The sequence below is a fragment of the Heptranchias perlo genome, chromosome 36, assembly GCF_035084215.1.
Source record: "Heptranchias perlo isolate sHepPer1 chromosome 36, sHepPer1.hap1, whole genome shotgun sequence".
Classification (NCBI taxonomy): Eukaryota; Metazoa; Chordata; class Chondrichthyes; order Hexanchiformes; family Hexanchidae; genus Heptranchias; species Heptranchias perlo.
In genome coordinates this window covers 14834409-14847698 of record NC_090360.1, presented here as the reverse complement: position 1 = coordinate 14847698, position 13290 = coordinate 14834409, and the positions used below count along the sequence as shown (strand labels likewise).

Sequence of the window (13290 nt, the reverse complement as noted above, 5' to 3'; positions counted from 1 at the left end):
ATGGATGAAAATTTCCACTTCCTGCTGTTTTTAAGGGTCATAAGTTAAATGTGTTAAACCAGACTTAATTTAGGTGTTAGTGAGCACAGACCCACAACACAAAACCATGCCTAATTCAGCACTAATTGGCAATGTCACTCAGAAATGCTATAGGATGGCCGAAATAGGACATGAAAAACTGTCACACTATCATAATAGGTTATTCTTTTCTGGCTGGGCTGAGGCACATTGTTAATCAGAGAATGCTCGATGCTAACAGAGAGCGACTGAAAGGTATGAGTTCCTGGTGAAATAGATCCAAATTAAAATTGTCCCTATGAATTGACAAGTATGTATTTTTGTAAGAAAAAAAGTGGTCAGGTTTGGATAACAAACTAGTTGAGTTTTGCTTATACATTTATGTGTCATCTGATCCTCTTGATTACATATTTCCTTCTTATACATTGTTTACTTTGCAATGTTGTAATTTCAACACCAATTGATTAGGATGAGAGGACTTATGGAATTGAAAGTACAGTACAACGTCCCTGTGTAAACAGTATTCTTATGAACTGAAAGAGTAATATCATAGTAAAACTAGAAACATACTGTGTGAGCATTATGCAGGCTACCATTTTGTAAAATGTATGTTGAAAGTTCAAAATCTTGTACAATTTTCTCATGTCCTAGGCTGAGATTTGGTCAGAAGAAAAACCCACTGATTCCAATTAGCAGCCCTTCTTCCAAATCCATTCCAGAAAAATGCAAGGTATAGTTGACGTGATTTTGACTAATCATTTAATAATATAGAATAATAGAATACTTGTAAGTTATTACAAGGATGTTATTTAATTGAGGTAATGTGAAAAGCAAGTAATTTATAACAATCACTTTAACCAGTGTTCATTGTCCCAAAGTGCAATTGGTTGATTTTGGGACTTGAGTAGCCAAATATACAGGGATATTATAGACATTGGGCTCATAACAAGACAGCTGGGGATTGGAACTCATGTTTTTAGGGGTCCCAACTGAATTATTAATCTACCCATCTCTTCCGGATGCTGATTTACTTGCTGAGCATTTCCAGCGTTTTCTCGTTTTCCTTGCATGTGTGTTTTTCTTTTTATATCGCTGCATGGATGAATGCAGAAAAATACAATTGTATTTATAATTGAAGAATACTTGGGGGAAAATTGAGAGTCAATGTCTTAGTGGTCACCAATGTGAAATTAAAGTTGTTTTGCTAATGCTTGCTAAACCATTAAAAATAAAACAAAATAGATCCTGGGCTAATTTGCAACTTCTACAAAATCAACTGACAGTTTACAAAGTCTAACGTGGCAGGAAATACTCGGCAAGTCACAAAAAGATGTTCCCAGTTGACGACAGACCTGTGGTAGATCTTTTCTTCAATCGTTCCGGCTGTCAGTAACCTGTAAACAGTAACTTGTTTCTTTTGGCCTATCCTCCAGGCACGTTCTCGGGCCTAAAAGAATGAGTATTTAGTGGTCATCATCCACCCCTACCCAGCATTGAGTGAAGAACATCAGAATCTAATGGCAAACATGCAGAGCGCAGGCACAACTCATTTCTTTAAACAGTTATAGTTCCAAGTTATACATTTTTATTGCTGAAACGATGAGCCTTTATTGCAGGGAAACAGTCTACAAGTAGGGCAAAGGTTTACAGTCACATTATAGTTTAGTAATAATTTGTTATAGCTCCACCTGCACAAAGCAGTCATATTGCTACAATTCCAGCAGTTTTTAATTAAGTTTTCTACAAGCTTTATACCGGCTCTAATTGCTGACAGGTGAACAACCATGCCGCATACACCCAACCAAATGTGAATCAGGCAAACTTGTAGGCAACATTTTAATCTACAATACTCTTAACAACAGCGCTAAGTGAGCTGTTTAGTGTCAGCATCAGGTCAGACATTTCAAAGAAATTCAGATTATTTCAGTATGTACTGTTCTTTCCCAGGCATGAAATCTATCACAATCCCTGCCCCAACCAGAACACTAGTTAAAAAGGTGGACAATTGAAAACAGCAATGCCACCAGAGTATTACACGAGGTAATAAAATGCACAGACTGCAGATTTTAGTTGCTGTTCTCAATGTAACACACTTAGCTTGCACTTGTGAACACATACTTGCTTAATAACTGCCCTAAATGCACATGCATGTTTGTGGCATTACGTGGACCACAGATGAGAGATGAAAGCACAGTAAAGCTTCAGTGTTGTTTGCTTTGACACAAAGTGAAAAGGGCCCACCTGTATGTCAGTACTTGGATTCCAGTCAGGGTCGAAGATAATAACTCGGTTTGCTCCTGTCAAGTTAACTCCCAAACCACCAACTCTAGTGGTAAGGAGGAAGACAAATATGGAGGAATTCTAGAACGTGGAAACAGATTTTTGTTTTTAAAATAGTCTTTCGGAAAAAAATGAAAGGCACAATTCATCATCAGAAAAGCAAATGCAAACTCTACATGCATTAACAAGTAGCAAGAACAAAAAGCATTAATGCAGCATAGAATCAAGTCTGCAACATTTTTATAAATAGTTTCTACCTTATTGTATCTAGAAATGAGCGGCTGTCTAGAAGCTATTGTAGTCGATCCATCCATTTTAAAATAAGAATAGCCTAGATTTCGTACAAACACCTCCAGGATGTCCAGCATCTAGTGTAAAGAAGGAAGAAAAAAAACAAACCATTGTGTTTATCTGGTTCATGGAAGTATATCTTTATGAAGTATACATCCATCTTCAAAACAAAATTGAAAATAACAGTGCACATTTTTAATATAGTGCCTGCTCTAAAATTGTCGTATATATTGGGTGCAGAATACAAAATTCACTGTTTGAAACAGGGATACAGATCTGACAGTATATTGTAATGATAGCAATATGGTAAATGTAATAGTTTTGTATAAGATGTCTTTTATTCTTAAAGCTGCTTTCAGTTAAAACCCAAATGAAATGACAAGAATCTGAATATTGATCAATTAAATCCCAGTTGAAAATGTTCCAAAGCTCTTTTTAAGCAACCAGACCTGGCATTCTGTCAACTCTTGCACTGCTATATGGGCAAAGTGTTTGGCGAATATTCAAAAGACACCATGTCCTGACATATAAATGCAACTATGTACTATTTTAAAGAATCTATAGAGGGTACAGTTTGTACACAAACACAGGCAGAGGGGAAGGATTAGCTTCAACTGTAAGTAATGTAAAGCAACTCTCCCAAAGAGAGGGAGTGGATTTTAAAATAGAATCAAAATAATAGGTATAATAGACATCTAATACTTTCTTTTGTTCAGCAGGGAAGAGGCATTAATAAGTGAATTTGTTCTGCACGTAATTGTCAAAACATCCTCGGATCTCCGTTTAACGTGCTGACCTGTCGTGATTGAGAAAAAAGCAACACTCGGTGTCCCTGCTTGTACCACAGTTTTAGCAAGGCATCGACTACGATCATCTTTCCAGACCGCTTCCAATACCCAAAGTGCTCTTCTTCAGTCAGCTGCTCATCAGGCACCCCCTTCAGGATCTTGGGGCCGCCTGAAAAGAGGTCGGGGTGATTGCAGATCTTCCTGAGAGCTATCAGGCCGGAGAATACCTATGTTTTGGGGGACGGGAGGACGGGGGGGAAGGAGAGAGACACTAATCAGCATCTTGACTGTTTGCTCCACTATCTAAACATCGATGTGTCTACGTAAGGACATAAGAACATGCGCGCAAGAGACCTCTGTACACAACATTGGACTATGCAAGTGGGAGGATGCAGTGTGTTTAGACTACACATGTGTCCATTACTGATAATGAACAGCTTCTACGTCAGAGCACTGAATGGAATCCCTTAATTATTTATCAAACACTCGAAGCTCCATTTGTTATCCTCTGTAAGCACTCAGGGATTCATATTAAAGTTAAAGAAGAGCCTGTCATTGCTTCAGCCGTAGACAAAGAGGAAGGTTTCCACCTCACCATTCTTACTCCCCACCCCCCTGTTGAAGTAGGATCAAGCTTCCTTGTTGAATATATTTTAGCAGCAATACCAGACCTGCGTTTCTCTGTTGAGAATCTGATAGACCTCCTTGGAATCTATAAAGGATTGGTAGACTTGGCGTTGTTCTTCTGTTAAGCGACAAAACAGCACCTACAAACAAGGTTAGACAGTCAGTTTGCACAGTTTCCCTTTCAGTGCTCAATAGGACAACCTTGTAATTCGGGGGTTAATGTTTTAGTACAAAAGGCTCTGTGACATGCACTGATTTTCTGTTAGTACCGCTACTTTAATTTCTTCATGAAATCAATAAAATGTCATATTTGCATGATGTAAAGTGCAGATTGGAAAAATGTTGTTCAATCCAAAACTTAATAGAATACTAACATTAGCAGTAAATTAACAGATTAAAAAAGTCAAAAAAGACAAGCAACACAAATTTAGAGCTAGGTGCAACACTGAGAGCTTCTATATGTTCAATAAAAAAGTGATCTATATGACCAGTGCCTTTCAAATCAACCAGTCCTGCCCCACGGATTAAACAACTTAATGCCAAACTGTTTAGATCACATTCCATCAATTGGAATGCCTCTTTGACCATGTTAAACCAGCAAGATTCACAGAAAATTAATGCAGATCAACATGTAACTAAACGCAGTAATACAAAATATGTTTTGTTTGAGGTCTCTCCCACTCCTAAAAGGTTTCTTTTCCCGAGATGTCACTTACTCAAGGAAAAGCAAACAGCTCAAAGTAAAAGAAGCAGACAGTACACTGGAAACGGCTGTTTTGTTTTAATAACTTTCTTTTTCCATTTTTCTGATTATGCATGCAAAAAATGCTTGCATTGCATTAAATAGTGAATAACCACTCAACAGGCAGCAAGGTATGCAGGATGAACCCAACTAAGGTGCAGTGGCTGTAATCTTAAAATAAGATCCAGCTCATTAAATTATAAGAAGTGAATAAAATTATGAGGGGCCTTCATAGGTGCATAAAATTATGAGGGGCCTATTTCTGTTAGTAGAGACATCAATAACCAGGGGGCATAGATTTAAAGTAATTGGTAGAAGGATTAGAGGGGAGCTGAGGAGAAATGTTTCCACCCAGACGGGGGTGGGGGTCTGGAACTTGAAAGGGTGGTAGAGGCAGAAACCCCCATTACATTTAAGAAGTACTTTAATATGCACTTGAAGTGCCATAACCTACAAGACTATGGGCCAAGTGCTGGAAAGATTAGGCTGGATAGCTCTTTTTCGGCCGGCACAGAAACAATGGGCCGAATGGCCTCCTTCTGTGCCGTAACTTATTAGGAGAAGAACTAACCATTCAAGCAGCAGAAGGAAAACCCAAAAGCAATGCAATGGGGCAAGGCTATGAGATCCCCAATACTTCCACCCGGTAATCAATCCTCCCATAAATCCAGAACACAGTAATCACACTAGTGTGTTAGCTCCTGAAATAGTTTCTGGCAATGGAGCAGGAAAGGACTGGAATGGGGAGGGGAGGAGGCGGTGTGCAAACCCCTAGGAAATTTTCTAGGCGCATTTGGGCAGTACAGAATCCTCTCCAATTGCACCATCCTCCATTAAGTAAGGATCAAGACATATCACAGGAATCAGCTGCATGTTGCAAGCAGATGATCTAAAAGCCAATCCATTGGCCAATCAATAGGCTATAAACCTGTAGACTCATAAAATATTGCTGTGGATCCACTATAAAAGAAGTAAGAGCAATCCTTTTAGTCACATGGTGAATTACCTCCCAATACTAAGAGACTCTCGAATTTGTTTACTCAGTTGACAATCCACGCACCTGCCAATAGTCATGCGGGACCACAAAACATTACCCATGAAGTTTTATAAACACAAAGCAAATCTGGTGAAGTTGCCCCTTTTGCAGCCAACTACAGTTAGAAATAGGAGCAGAACAGATGTCCTCCCATTCATTCCTTGAAATATTAATGTTTAAATTCTGCCCCAAGCCCTCTCCCAGGGCTAGGGCTTACTGGATAGCAAAACTGACTAAAAGATGGAGCCTTCCTTTGTCTCTATAGAGGAAGGGAGGTGGGGGGGGGGGGGGGAAGGGGGAAAGAAAAATGCATCAAATGAAAAGCAATCTGCACCGAGATTTGGGATCTTCAATGCAGTGCATTCTTCTGATGGTTTTAAAAAACATTACCAATAAAAAAAATTACCAAATTCCTGCTATAGCCAGTAATGTAATTGGATCCCCCCTCCACTCCTAGCTCCCCAAATCTTCACAATCTACAACATATACCTAAATCCTTTTACCAAATTTCTATAAGCATACAGAAAGCCAGTATTTGAAATACTTGAGTGCAATTTAGGACTATTTATTTAGAATGTGATTGGCAGTAATTAATTCTTGGGATGTGGGCGTCACTGGCAAGGCCAGCATTTACAGTCCATCCCTAGCTGCCCTGAGGTAGTGGTGATACAACTGAGTGGCTTGCTAGGCCACTTCAAACAGAGTTAAGAGTCAACCACATTGGAGTTACATACAGCCCAGCTAACGATGGCAGGTTTCCTTCACTAAAGGACATTAATGAACTAGTTGGGTTTTTATGACAATTAATCAGTTTTGTGCTCATATTTACTGATAGTAGCTTTTTTATTTCCAGATTTTTTTCAAAACTGAATTCAAATTCTGAAACTACCATGGTGGGATTTGAACTCACGTTCTCTGGATTACTAGTCCAGTAACATAGCTGGACCGCACAACACACTTCAGGAAATATTTATATCTTTTTATAAAGTGATGAATTTTATATCCATGGTATAATGCAACAGCATTACTGAATGAAGTGTTGTGCATTATTGATGAACATTCCACTTTGTGATTAGTTCAGTCTTTAGCTTCTGCTTTTAAACTAATCACTAGCTGTTCTATGCAACAAACACCTTTGCTGGGATACATTACTGCCAACTCTTCTTAACAAAAAACTTTTTTTTTAAATAAAAAAATATTAAACTGCACTAATCTTACAGTTTGTGCAGTGTGTTTGATAATGAAATACAAGATAGACTGCTAATTAAAGCATTAACACTCAATTACAAAAAGAACAAGGCTATTAAAGTTATTGGGAAAAAATTAAAAATGATACACTTCCTTTTTAATTCAACTTTAACTGATACAGGCAATTAAAAATTCACAGTGCACAATTTTAAAAATATAATCAGCATTTGTGCTTGCAGATGTAAAGTGCTCTTATTTTAGCAGGATCGAAATCTTTGTTATTTTGCATTCAGTTTTCCCTGCTGTGCTTCACGATGGTATTTAAATATTTAATGCAACTACTGTCACACCAAGCTCCAAGAGAGTTCTGAATGACCCCCAGTGAAGTTCTGGAGGTCATTCCTCCTAATGTTTTGTTCATCTATTTTTTTAAGCAAACCAGTCATCATCTGGGACTCTTGTCCCACCTTGAACAACAGTTCTTTTAAATTAGATTAGCTTTTAATTTTAAATTTAAGATGGCGCAGCCCTTACTACTATACCCCCAAAAGTAATGCAAACAGAATCAACTTTTTCATTCTGAAATGCACAAATCACAATAACACAGATGGTAAATGCACATAAAGTGTGCTTTAACGAATCAGCAACATCCTAGGTGCATTCCCTGAACTGTGCTATCAAATAATTCCAACCAATGCAGTAATTGGCCAGCACTCCCTGCTAAGGGCAGGAAAATTCAGTTTCTGGACAAACAATTTTGTTTTTGCAATGGGGTCAGAGTGTAGAGTGCCCTCATTATGCTACAATATGATAATACTTGGATAACAAACTAGGGACAGCCTGGCACAAATTTACTTTAAGTCGTAAAACTCCCTTATTTTACTCACCTGTTCGTTCTTGTCTGGTAATGCCAGATTCATTTTTACATCTGCTTTTAATCTTCGCAGCAAATATGGATTTATGGTGTCCCGTAAAACACAAGCACATTTATAGGCTGTTTGCACCTGAGAATATTTTAGAATAACCTTTTAGAAAGATACACATGCAGGTCCCAATAATAATAAATTGGCAGGCACGCATTTACAAAGTGTAGTTAAAGCAAAATGTGCTCTAAGAAAACCTAAATCACCATTTAACAGAGTCCTTAGACATAATACATACAGTAAATACATTTTAAGGACACATAATGAAGACATTTTATAAGGCACAATAATAACAAACATAACATCAATCCTGCCTCATGCATGTTTATTTAGCCAAATTAAATTGAGAAATAATGCAGGTCAGGTAATTAATACTGCAATATTACTATTAACTACAATAATCTTCAAGCAGTACTGATACTTCTAGTGGCAAACGTGGCTTTTATGTTTAATTCTTAATGGTACCAGTTCTCCGTTATACTAATGTTTGGTTCTACGTATAATGGTTTAGACTCAACAATAGACTATAGTTCAGAGCTCTCAGGAGGACATGAAATGGAAGTTTTATTAGCTGTGCAAGTCTTACCCTCAGGGACATGGCCCTTTCATCACGGTACGTTATCTTTGTGTCTAATCCTATATCAGCCCAAATGCCATTTATCACTAATCTGAGTGGTCTAAAGATCAAAAGGAAATCTGCAGGAGGCCTACAAGATGCTACACAATACAGAAAGATTAGTGGCCACTTGACGTTACAAAAGTAGGCTTAAGGAAGAAAAAAGATCATTACACGAACAGAAGGTTGTTTTTAGTTTAAAGAACATATGGCAAAGTAATGGATCAGTTGTACAAAGAAGGCAGGTATTAGTACACATGATTCAGGTACCTACTCAATTAACTCAAGAGTATTAACATAAACAATACTTCTATTACTCAAACAAAAACTAATATACCATACCAAAACAAAATGCAACATCAATGTAGGTACAATTACTGAAATACTGGCAAGGTAAAAAAAAAAGCTGCATATTCTGAACAGCAGCCATTAGCATTTAAATATCTGCTGTAATGGAAAGAAAAGAGTTACAGTCAGCATTTCAGAATGGAGACTCTTTAGCAGCCATTATTGAAACCACCAATTCTGCCGAGGGAAGGTAAAGACTACCTATCTACCATCCTTCCCTTCTCTCTCCCCTTGTTTCCAATTTGATACTGGTATTTCCTTCTCTGTTTCCATCTTTTGTCCACTCTCTTTTAAGCCTCATCTTCCAATTTTGCACATATTTTTCCACTTGTACTACTCTGTGCAGCATCCAAAAGATATACGTGAGTTGATAACATGCTTCCTTTCCATTCATATAGTAAAGACTAAAAGTGTGAATGATGGAAATCTAAAACAGAAAAGGTTTGAAATGCACAGCAGATTGGCTAGCATCTGAAATACCCAAAACATGAACCCATCTTATTCTTTTTATTCATTCTATTGCTGGCACACAATAATTGACATTTGATATATGCTAATATATTTTTAAACTCTACACGTGTATAGAATGCATCATTTTCTCTGCCTCGTACCTGGACAGGGGAGGCATTTTGATAGCCTCCCATTGTGATCGGAACAGAAAACTGTTCCATAAAGACTAGCAATGTTCCCAGCTTTCCTGGAAAAACAAAGTCAAACAAGGACCAGAGCTCCTTCAGGTTATTCTGCATTGGTGAGCCGGACAGGATAATGCGATGTGGTGTGCGGAACTGCAAAGAGAATTTTAAAAAATATTTATGAAATCGCCACTTGGCTGCAAAATGCCCACAAGCCTAGAACTTCTGTTTATATAAATGTGCACGGTTTACATTGTTTTGTGCATTCCCCGTTACTTCACCCCATCATCAGTGACCGTGCCTTCAGCCTCCTCTGCCTCATGCTCTGGAATGCCCTCACTCTAAACACTTCCGCCTCTCCACTTCCCTCTCCTCCTTTTAAGACCTCCTTAAAACCCACCTCGTAGATCTTTAGTGCAGCATTAATTTTTCCCTTGCCCCCACGAAGCACTTTGGGACATTTTTCTATGATAAAGGCACTACGCAAGTTGTTGTTATTGTAAATACTAATGTTAAATAATCCCAACAAATCTTTTTCAAAATATTAAATGTTTCCTGCAGTACACTGCATTTTTAAACTTTACCAACACAAACTGGAATGAGTATCCATATCCCATAACAATAGCCCCCAAAAAACAGTTTTAACAAAAAAAATTACACATATCCCATAAACACTGGAAATGCAGTGACTTTTGTATGGTAGGGTTACACATGGGACAGTTTCAATGTACTGGAATCCAACCAATAAACTTTTGTTAGGGTCTCAATAATGGACAATGCGATCAGGTGTGGGTTGATTTACGAGTCGAAGAGTAATCGTATACTTAAAGCCAGTTCCTAAAGAGGCGTGGCCACCCGCCACTTTGCTGTTGCAGGTGATTTTTTTTCCAAAGTTAGACGTCAGCATTTTGCAACAGCCACAAATACAGGACATTTAAAAATACCCAATTCTGTGCCATTTTGAAATCTATCCACACTAAACGTGTTGCTGTTGATTCGCTTTGCTCTCCATCAAATAATAAAATTTACAGCACTGCAGTACAGAAATACTGTGACTGTACCTTTTAATTTTTGCTACTCTCAGGCAAGTAGTATGCATTAACAGCACTGAGTGCAAGATCATTGTGAAACTCACATTAAATAAATCTCTTTAAATATTTATCTACATTAAAACCTATTATGATTCAATACAGCAGTGCCAAAATTAAGTTCATAAAAATACTTTTAAGAAAGAGGTATCAGGATAGGTCAAATAATGGTATATAACCAGATTCATCCATTTGCAAACAGTGACTTAAAGAGGGGACGCTCACCACCTTTTAAATATCAAACTATTATGAAAAGTTGTGATTACCTTTACTATGCATTAATTTTCTTTCCTATAAATTTTATTTGTCCTTTTGTAAATGTTTCTTTATATGGGTAATTAGCTCATAAAAATTTAATGCACTACTTGCTGGAAAGGCACTAGGTATTTCTGAAGTAAAGTTCTGTTGTGTCAGTGGCTGGTTCTTTTAATCCCTCTTCCTGGAATTTCTAGGGGTCAGCAGCAGTGATAAAAAGCTAATACCTCTCCAAATCAGGAACCAAAAAAGAGCAGGATCATTAGGCCAAATGCCATTTTCCTGTTCCTAATATTTCCTATGTTCTTAACTACTATCAACGGTTACGTGATAAATCATTTACTTGAACCATTCAACATGTCGATGAAAAGATAAAAATAAATTACTAGGAGCCATCCAGTGGAGCAGTGTTCTACATATTAACATAAATCTTTACACGTTACAGTGTGTGTTATTACACTAAAAAGGTATGTATCAGCTTTTTTTTTAAAAAAGAAAATGGATCCTAAAGTGATTCTTCCATCTTATGTAAACTTAGAAGATAGGTGTAAAATTCAGCTGTGCAATGTAGGTGAATGAACATTTTATGAAAGTTTCTGAATACATAGGAGTGTTATATGTAAAGATTTCCATTGGTGATGGTTGTTTTGACTCTACTTTAAATAGAAAATATGGCATGTTGCTCAGATAGATTTAAGTGTAGCCAGTAAAAATAACGAACAAATGTACAGGGTAATTTTGTAAATTAAATATATCTAAAGTAAAGGAATGGAATTTTTTTGGTAACATTTTAATAGCTTTCTATCAATGTATACTTAAGCCCTTTCTAAATTTCAAATTTAATGAATCAGGCCATGCAAATCTTCAGTGTCTTATTACACCCAAGGCTGAGCTTTAAACGCCACACCCTATCCATCAACAAGAACACTGGCTTCCACCTTCATTAAAATAGCCTGCCTCTGCCCTTATCTCACCAGCACCAATGAAGCCCTTATGGACACTTTTATCACCTCTAGACTTGATTTTGCCAATGTAATTTCATCCGTCATTCTCCATAACTCCTAACTTGACAAAAATTCAGCTACCTCTCCCCTGTCCGACACTAAGTTCTGCTCGCCCGTTCCCCCCATCGTCAATAACCTTTACTGGCGCCCCAACCCCCTGAATTTAAAATCTTTGTCCTCACATTCAAATCGCTCCGATGTCTCAGCCTAACCTCCATGTACAACCTCTTCCAGCTTTATATCCCCTGCTGCACCCTTCAGTCCCCAGAATCTCATCTGTGTATCTCCCCCTCCCATCACCCCATCATTGGTAACAATTTTACAACACCAAGTTATAGTCCAACAATTTTATTTGAAATTCACAAGCTTTCGGAGGCTTCCTCCTTCCTCAGGTGAATGTTATGGAAATTCACCTGAGGAAGGAGGAAGCCTCCGAAAGCTTGTGAATTTCAAATAAAATTGTTGGACTATAACTTGGTGTTGTAAAATTGTTTACAATTGTCAACCCCAGTCCATCACCGACATCTCCACATCATGCCCATCATTGGTGGCAAAGGGCTACCTCAGCCCTACTCTCTAGAACTCCCTCCCTAAACTACCTCCTTACTCTCGCTTCACATTTAAAATCTTCCTTAAAACCTGTCATTTTGACTAACTTTTCAGTCATCTCTTGACTCTCCCACCATGCTTTGTAAAGCACATTGGGATGCTTTCTACATTAAAAGTGCTATATAAATCTAAGTTGTTGTTGTTGGTTTAATACTGACTGAAGCTTTTATTTCTATTCCTCCTCACACAACCAAGAGGTCAGGCAAGCAATCTGGCCCCAAGCACATTTCAAAATCATTCTGTAGCTGGCCAGTAGGAGGCATTCATCTGTAGACAGCCGACAGAACATTGCCTCCCTGTGGGATGGCATTCGGGAGTCCTCTTGACATCTCTGTTAATGGCCTGCAGGTTTGGCCTACAAGTGATTATAGTCAACATGATGTGGTTGATTCTTAATGACATCTGAAGTGGCTTAGCAAGTCACTTAGTTGTAAACACAATCACTCAGGGATGAGCAACTAATCTGGTCTTACCTGTGCTGCCCACACCTCAAGAACAAATGAAAAGAGGAGAAAAATATTACGAGGATACCTGTTTACATGCAACAGTAATTGCAGCAGTTGGGTTTCGGATTTTGTGCCCTTCATCTAGAATTATATAATGCCAGTTGTAGTGTGCAATAGATTCCTGCATAATCCGGACGTAGGAATAAGAGGTGATCAGAATACCATTACATGCTGCAATTTCTCGAATGAGCCTCTCCTGCAAGATCAAAAGACACTGTGTTGTAATTGCAATAAAACAAGAGATATGTTCATGTAATTCTCACTGTTTTGTATGCACAGAGTGATCACAAAAATCATTATAAAGTGTACCAAGACCTCCATCAGCAGATGTAATAC

General features: G+C 37.9%; 1 protein-coding gene across 4 annotated transcripts in view; it reads right to left on the bottom strand.

Moving 5' to 3' along the window:
• ercc6 (excision repair cross-complementation group 6) overlaps positions 1-13290 on the bottom strand; it is a 54940-nt gene that overhangs the window by 10695 nt on the left and 30955 nt on the right. For all 4 annotated transcript variants that reach the window (XM_067972610.1, XM_067972611.1, XM_067972609.1 and 1 more), the window contains exons 9-16: positions 12980-13150; positions 9469-9645; positions 7858-7974; positions 4049-4144; positions 3386-3604; positions 2556-2666; positions 2260-2379; positions 1371-1465 (exon numbers count right to left, since the gene is read on the bottom strand). In XM_067972610.1, coding sequence (XP_067828711.1) covers positions 1371-1465; positions 2260-2379; positions 2556-2666; positions 3386-3604; positions 4049-4144; positions 7858-7974; positions 9469-9645; positions 12980-13150 — 1106 coding nt within the window. The remainder of the gene's footprint in view (positions 1-1370; positions 1466-2259; positions 2380-2555; positions 2667-3385; positions 3605-4048; positions 4145-7857; positions 7975-9468; positions 9646-12979; positions 13151-13290) is intronic.